Here is an 8,401-nt window from a genome sequence, read left to right as displayed (position 1 = left end):
TGTTGTTCGACCTGCAGATTATGACCTGAGAAACAAAATGAAGTTTTGCACGGATACAGATATTAAAAGCCCCACACAACACGCATCTATAGCTTTGTGCACGTGCGTCAAACACGTGTTTAAAAAAAAAAAAACCCGCGCACGAGCCAACAAAGCCCATGCCTGTACAATGACCCGACAATGGTGGACACTGAGCACCATCATGCATGTTCCTCTAGAAGATTTTTCTCTGCACAGCCAGAGCTTTCACTTGTTTTGGCCTTTTTCTTTTTCGGAAAAACCTCAAACCAGTCCCAAGTGAAGAACAATCCAGCATTCAGGAATAATCAGTGCTTCTATCTGTTTACACAACTGAGCATTTCTATAAAGCAATCAAAATCCACTGTATTGTTTTAACCATTTATTATAAAATATAATCACAAATCCATATACACTACACCAAAGTGCACATACAAATGATCGACCAAGCATACTATAACAAAAAGTGTCTATATACTTTTGCCAAAAGCGAGACATAAAGACTTGTAAGTGTACAATAGTGGTGCACTTAATCTCATAATCATTATGATCAGAACAAAAAAAGATCCAAGCATATTTTTATCTAAATATGAAACATGATGATGAAGACTTACATTTTTTAATGCACTGTCTAAGCACTTTTGCAAACTTATAGAGATCCAACAGTTTGAGACCACATTAAAAATCTTCATCTATACATAGAAATAAACAGAAATCATTTTTATGATTTTAACCTATCTAAAACAAAAAACGTTTATGTTTAACATCACGCACGTCATATTAAAAATAATGCACCATTTCTTTATTTAAGTCCCTATTTAACTATAAGCCAATGTGTGCTGTATATACATGTTTGTGCATTTAATAATTTTTTAAATATAAATATAAAATTAATAAAGTGGTAGTGGTACACTGTATTCTTTACCACACAGAGAATTCAATCCAGCTCTGTACTTCCCCTGAGATCCGGCACATCAGGTGACACATACAGTACTACCCACCCCGGAGATATATCCGTTGTTTTTGTGACAGTTACTTAAGGGTTCGGGGTGCCAGTTTGATGCCCGATTGTCATTTACACACTACGGGCAATTTGAGAACGCCAATTAGCCTAACCCGCATGTCTTTGGACTGTGGGAGGAAACTGGAGTACCTATAGAAAATTCACCAAGCACAAGAAAAACATGCAAACTCCATGCACACAGACCCGAAGCAGGAATCGAACCCTGATGGTGCAACGCCACAGTGCTAAACACTAAGCGATCGTGCCGCCTTCCCCTGAGATATATTACATAAATTCCATATTACTGGAAGCATTCCTTTGTATACAAACCACATTAATTACACAATCTTTCACAAGTGCTCTTCATAACATATCCACAACCTGGGAATTTACAGGGCAATTTTAATCTGAGTATTTAAACTCGTCATTGGTTGCTGACTATAAAGTAAACTTAAGATTACAAATACACTTCCTGAAGAAGAGCATGAATAAAAATAAAAAAGAAGTAGGCACATGCCTCCATACTTGAGAGATTAAAAAAAAAATCAATGTGGCTATATGTAGCTTCTAAACATGAATATAATGTTTATATTAGTACAATAAGTTTGTAAATGTGCCGTTTTATTTAATAAGTTCAACAAAAACCTGTCATAATTCCAGGAGTTTTACCAAAAAGTTGAAATTCTGCTCGTAAACAAAAAAATAAAATATATAAATAAAATAATTGTAACTCATTAGACAACAACAACAAAAAAATTCTCCCCTTTCTAGACATTTAGGCCATTGTTTCCCAAAGTGCAAAAATAACAGCAAAACAGTAAAATTTGTAACTAAACACTATTGATGGGATGATCATCAATTATAGTTGATTTTCTGTCTATTATGAAAAAGTATTTAAAAAAAAAACACTAAATCATTGAAAGTTTCTAAAACACAACATGATGCTTGTTTTTTTTTCTGTACACCAGGTTAACTGCTGTGTAACAGAAACACGTATAAAGTTAGAGAAACGTGCACACGTATTATGCAGATTACTGCCCTTGTTCACAATGCAGGACAATCTATCTCACGGTGACCTGTCATATAATATTTTTGTAAAAAAGGCCGCTCCAGCATGTTTTAAGGAGAAATTATACAAGTGACGCGTAAATTCTGTCACAAGGATTATGCGTAGAATTGTAAATACTAGTTGGTCTACAATGATAATGTATTCTGCTTTGACATCTGTGTCATGTTTGAAACTATGTTAGGTAAAAGAATGTTAACGCATACCTTATATGTGACGTGTACTCTATGTGTAGGATCAGTAAATAGTAGCGAGATTGATTGACAGGAAACACAACGAGTGCAAGAATCATCATAGCGTGCAGTTTAAACCGAATATTAATCGACCATTGTATGGTTTACTTAAACGGATGATCCATTATGGAATGCTTACCAACTCCCATCACTACAGCCACAAGTAAAGCCATTATATGGGATTATTTTTAATTTTAGTCCTGAGATATCGGATATTAGATCAAATATTAAGCTTATTCTTTTAAAGTGAACAATAACACACTGCCTGACTCAAAAAAATAAAAAGTCACACACTGTTACATTTCCATTTCAGAACATTTAGCTTTGATTATGACACACAGCGCTTTGGCCAATTCATGTTTAAAAATTATTCCTCATGCTCCCAGAAACACACGTTCCTGGAATAACATTTGAGTCCTGAAAAAAGAAACTTCATAGATGTGATAACCTGGTCATTTGGTACATTCAGGTCATCAGCTGACTTTATTGACAATTTATTGCCACATAACGTTGCTGAGTCTAGACCTGACCTGAAGTGACCCCAGATCATAACACAGTGGACACTATGCATGATGGATGCATCACTTCATGCGCTTCTCTATTTTCCCTGATGCGCCTATCGCTCTGGAATAAAGTCAATCTGGACTCATCAGACCTCGTGACCTTTTTCCATTGCTCCAAAGTCCAACCTTTCTGCTCCCTAGAAAATTGAAGATTTATTTGTTCCCTGATTAGTCTCACTAACAAGTGGTTTTCTCATGACCACACTGCTGTTTAGTCCTAAACCTGTGAGTTCTCATCAAATTGTGTGTGTGGAAATGCACTTATTTTCATTATTATACATACGTCTGATTTCTACTGTCAATTTGTTTGATGCAGCTAAACCAAGCTGTGAGCATTTAAACGATCTCTGATCACACTCATTTTTTAAAAATGTGTCAGACAGTTAACTTGATTTCAGTCATTTTAGCAAAATCCTTAGTTGTTTTCTTTGCGTGATGTGCGCCTTCTAAAACTTGATGGGTTTTTTTGACCAGGAAGTGTATTCTGGCTCATTATTATTTTTTTTCCTGAACTTTTTGCCAACAACACACATTAGGATTAAATAGATATTACTTAATGTTTGACTTGTATTTCGTAACTCAGGTTTTGATAAAATTCTGTTCAAGATATGAATTGTGCAAGATATTAACTATCAATAAGTTATTAAAAATATAATAATGTTGATAATGGAAAAGAAATGCGGTTTAGTGCTTTATAATGTAGTGCAAACATTGCAGATTGGAAGCTAATGAAAAGTTGGTGCAAATAATAAAAGGTTCACTAGGATTCAACTTTTTCTTATACGTGTAAGGTCAGTGTCAAGTCTAAAATTTAATTTTTAACTATATTAAAATATACAAACCTATACAAATATGTTTTTGACTTACCTTTAAAGATATAAAGACAAGAGTATAAAAATATAAAGAGATCTAAGACCACTTTAGTTTAAAAATTACAAGCGAGCATTTGTGCCAAATGAACTGTGTGTGTTAGGTTTTTTTGTGCTTATTGTTTCAGTTGTTACACTGAGGTCATTTTTTTAAGCTATAGAAATCTACTGGGTGTAAAGATCAAAGTTCACTGTGGTTTGTTTAAATGAATGTCAGGAATCTGACTCTGCAGCTCGGTGCACCCTAGGCTTGGTTTTCATTTAAAAGAAGGAATTAACTTACAAAAAGTATGGAATCTTCCTCATTCTTTCAGTGTCAAAAAATAACCATCTTAATGGAACTATGACTCCTTCATAGTTTGACCTCCTCAATGTCATCATCGAGTGTCGTAATGGCTCTAATAGCAGGGCCACTCTCGGTGACGTGTAGCGTGGTCCTTTTCAGCCTGTTCGGCGTCTCGGCGTCTCGTCTGCGTCCGCCTGATGAAGGTTTCGTGCTGGGAGAACTCAAGAGCTCCATCTTGCTGGGCGTCTCATGAGGCGCGGACGAGGCTGCAGATCCGAACAGTTGCTCCATTAGGTTGGCCTTCTTCTCCTTCGCAAACCCACTGAGATCCATCCCTCCGTTCTCATCTCCTGATGACACGTCCACACTTTGGATGGGGCTTCGGTGTCCGAGACCTGCACGAGGGGCGGGTTTACCAAACGATGGAGCGTAGCTACCGAAGGTGAGGTCAAGATCCTGGTTAAGTTTTTGTGATCTCAAAACTCCGCCCCTTATCCCGGTCTTGGGTGTGCTCAGATACTCGTGAGGCTCCGTGAAACTGAAGACGGAGGTGTTCTGATTCTGGGGAGGAGTGCGAGTGCTTATTGTTTCTTCATGAAAGAAGGCGGTGTCCTGTGCCTGAGTTTGCATGTCAATCTCACGCATTTTGGCCAAAAGTTGGTCTTTGCGGTGGCGCTCTTCCTGCGCACGCTCCTGATTAGCCAGGATCTCCTGCTCACTCAATTGTGGCTGATTGTCTTTAACTTTCTCTTCTTCAGTCTGCCACTCACTTCTCCTCTTCCTGTCCTCTTCATCTCTGTCCCGCACTGTAACAAGGGACAAAAGAGATAATTGAATATGAACACATGCATGAACAGGCATTGACATTGCTCGGTCTTCTGTATCACACAACACAACACACCTACACCCACTCACAAAAGAGAGTACACCCTCTAATTTCAGCAAACATTTCAGTATATCTTCTTAAAGGACACTGACACTTTGGACACAGTTTTGTTCACTTAGGGTGTACTAATTTTCATTTTCACCCTCTTTTGTGGGGTGTTCTAAGTTACTGTCTTTGTACATGCAAGGGAGGTTTCAGTACCATTTCTAGAGCTCTTCTTACCAGCTTTATCTTCTTAGATCCCTGTACTATATTTCTCTATGTTCCCATTGTATTTGTTTATTTTTTGCTTTTATGTAATTAAAATGTTTTTAGTTAACATAACAGTTTTAGTTCAAAGTAATTTTCATTTAACAGTTAATTAGATCTTTAGCGTATTGTATTGTCACTTGAAATTTTGTTTAAGTGTTATTTAATTTTTAGTGTATTTTTTACATATGCAAATGTCATAGTGCTTGGACCCTAAATACATTTTAATTTTAATATGCACCTCCAGAGTCTGGGTTCGATTCCCGGCCTGGCTCGATTCCCCTCTCTGTGTGCATGGAGTTTGCATGTTCTCCCTGTGCTTGGTGGGTTTCCTCTGGATACTCCAGTTTCCTCCCAATATCCAAAGATATGCAGGTTAGGCTAATTGACGCTCCCAAATTGCCTGTAGTGTGTGAATGAGAGTGTGAGTGTGTGAGTACTGTATGTGTGTGTGCCCTGCAAAGGATTGGCACCCTGTCCAAGGGTCCATGTACCCCGCATCGTGCCCTAAGCCTCCTGGAATAGGCTCCAGGTCCCCGCGAACCTGAATACAGGATAAAGCGGTATAGAAGATTCATGAGTGAGTGATGCCCCGTGGTGTCCCCTCTTCCCATCTCACCAACGTCCAATGCAAGTCAGCTGTGCTGTACAATCAGTTGATTGTCGTTCATTAACACACACATGCACACTTCTGACATTTATGAAATATTTATAAATCCTGCGGTAATATTTAGTTTAGTTTGGTGTACTTTAACAAACGATTGATAATTAGGGCCCAATTTTGCAATAAAATTAGTAGTTCGTTTTGCAGTCCCCCAAAAAACTAAGCATCAAATATAACTAATAACTACAGTAAAACCTTGTATTGTGAGTAACTAGGTCTGCGAGCCTTTTGCAAGACAAGCAAAAATTTTAACTCAGTAAACGAGCGAAGTCTTAAAATACGAGTAATACATATACACTCTGTCTGTCGAGTGTCACGTGATCACAACTGAGCCAATGGTTCTTATCTCTCTCTCTCTCGTCCTGCGGGATTGTGGGTGAGCCTCTCTCATGCTTGGTCTCAGTGTGCGTGCGTCACTAGCATATTCAACATCAGTTAAGCATTTAAAAAAAAAAATTTGCATCCAAGTGTAGTGACTCTTCTTTAGTAACTGTACAGCAATAACGTAGCAACAAACCTGTAGCAGTGCGGGAGATGAATTTGTTTAACAACGCAACGTCACATTTCAGCTAAATCCTCAAAATAAGGTAAAAGCAAGGGTTATCAGAAAAGTTTATTGTTACAAGTTCCAGTTTGCCGACAGAGACTCTCTGTCAGAGAGCAGTGATTCCGTTGGTGTGTGTGCGCCAGTATGTGTGCATGTGTGTAAAAGTCGTTCTACATATTAGTTCCCCACCTCCTCCTCTTCTCTCTCGTCAGCCATGATTCTTTTCAACGGTAAAGTGCAGGTTAATGGGTTTTATTTTTACTTTATATTTTATATGGATTATATTAATAAACAATATTTTTGGGTCGTGGAACAAATCATCTGAGTTTCCATTATTTCTTATGGAGAAATTTGATATACAAGCTTTTGGAATTAATTATGCTCACAATCCAAGGTTCCACTGTATATGCACCATGGTTTTGTCATGTACCTCAGCTTACGAACATAATTAGATATTGAAGGCCAAACATTATATAGTATTTCAATATGGCAACAGCAAGATAATTTTGACAGAATTTAATGAACAAATCAAACAACATTAACGATAAACACCATAAAACAGAAATTTCCTCAGCGACTCACCATCTCTTTGTCTCGTCCCTTTGGCTTCATTTAAGTCCCACTCGAAATTTCTTCTCTGCTTTCGCACTTTTTCTTTCTCTTTTTCAATGTCCCTCTCTTTTTCCTTAAGTCTAAGTTTCTCTCTCTCCTTTTCCTCCAGCTCCCTCGCTCTTTCTCTCGCCATCTCCTGGAGCTTTTGCTTTTCCTCTTGCGTCTGTCTCTGCTGACTGCCGTTCTGCTCCTGATGGAATATCAGAAGAAAGAAAAAAAAGTCAGATTCATATGTGGTGATATTTTATATTCTAAGTGCACAGAATAATGGGAGAAATTCTTAACTAATGCATGCACTTAGAGTTGTAATGGATTTTAAAAGCATTATTTTTCAGAATACGCATCATCCTGTGTCATAAGGAAAGGAAGAGAGTTTCATATCACGTGATCAGTGTGTCTGAAGTATGTAGTATGGCCAAAGGCATGCCGTGGACACAATGTTAGAAGCATGAAATTAAATATGATGTATGTTGTAGCATTATAACTTCCCTTTATTAGAACCAAGAGGCCAAAACCTGTTCCAACATCATAATGCACCTTGAAGAAACAGCTTGTCAAAGTTTCAGTAGAAGAATCTCATTACCTAACATCAGTGCCTGATATCAATAATGCTCTGGTTGTATCGGTAATTAAACAAAAATGCTCACAGCTACAATCCCACAGCTGAAATCTAGTGGAAAGCCTTTTCAGAAGAGTAGAAGTTATTATAGCAATCAATGGGGACTGAATCTTCAATAGGATATTCAAGGTGTCCATAAACTTGTGGCCATACAGTGCATATTTTATATGTACAGTACTATGCTAAAGTTTTAGGCAGGTATAAAGAAGTAAAAATGCTTCAAAAATATTTTTTTTTAAATACTTATTTTTATCAATTTGAAAAAATGCAAAGTAAGCGAACAAAATGAAATCAAGATTCGGTGTTACTACCCTTTTGGCTTTGAACCAGCTTCAATTCCTACACTTGCACACTTGCACAAAGTAAGAGATTTTCCAGGATCAAAGTCAGGTATATAATTAAACAATTCTTAGTCTTAAATTCTTAGGTCCCAAGCCTAGATAAAATGGGAGGGGTGCGTCAGAAAGGGCGTCCAGTGTAAAACCTCTGCCAAGTTTTGTGCGGATCAGATGGAGATCCCTTGACGGGAGCAGCCGAGAGACTAGTCTCACCTAATAAATAAGAGCCTCAAAGGATTGTTGTACTAGCAGTGTTTGCTATATATGTTTAAGTTTTAAATATCAGCCATGTTCATTTCTGTTTCACTGATTGTCAGAATAAGGGTCTGTCCCTTAAAGAGATTTTTTCAACGACCATATGGAGAAGCCGTGTGTCTACGAGAGACAAACAAACAGTTCACATTGATAAACTTAAAAACTGAGATTGTTTTTTTCTATGTAGATATTG

General features: G+C 37.5%; 1 protein-coding gene across 1 annotated transcript; it reads right to left on the bottom strand.

Moving 5' to 3' along the window:
* Positions 1-431: 431 nt before the first annotated feature.
* LOC128510788 (lebercilin-like) lies at positions 432-7,212 on the bottom strand. Its single transcript, XM_053483304.1, has 2 exons — positions 6,967-7,212; positions 432-4,844 (listed from the first exon to the last, which is right to left on the bottom strand). The coding sequence occupies exons 1-2, from the start codon at positions 7,127-7,129 to the stop codon at positions 4,105-4,107; spliced, it is 903 nt and encodes a 300-aa protein (XP_053339279.1). The 5' UTR covers positions 7,130-7,212; the 3' UTR covers positions 432-4,104.
* Positions 7,213-8,401: the final 1,189 nt, after the last annotated feature.

Source organism: Clarias gariepinus, chromosome 22, assembly GCF_024256425.1.
Source record: "Clarias gariepinus isolate MV-2021 ecotype Netherlands chromosome 22, CGAR_prim_01v2, whole genome shotgun sequence".
Lineage (NCBI taxonomy): Eukaryota > Metazoa > Chordata > Actinopteri > Siluriformes > Clariidae > Clarias > Clarias gariepinus.
This window is presented reverse-complemented; position numbering and strand designations above follow the sequence as displayed.

Excerpts from the sequence above, each read along its gene's own strand:
- LOC128510788 (XM_053483304.1), bottom strand. The coding sequence starts at position 7,129 with ATGGCGAGAGAAAGAGCGAGGGAGCTGGAGGAAAAGGAGAGAGAGAAA. Across the intron at positions 4,845-6,966 it reads AGGGACGAGACAAAGAGATG|TGCGGGACAGAGATGAAGAG; the intron begins GTGAGTCGCTGA and ends CCCTTGTTACAG.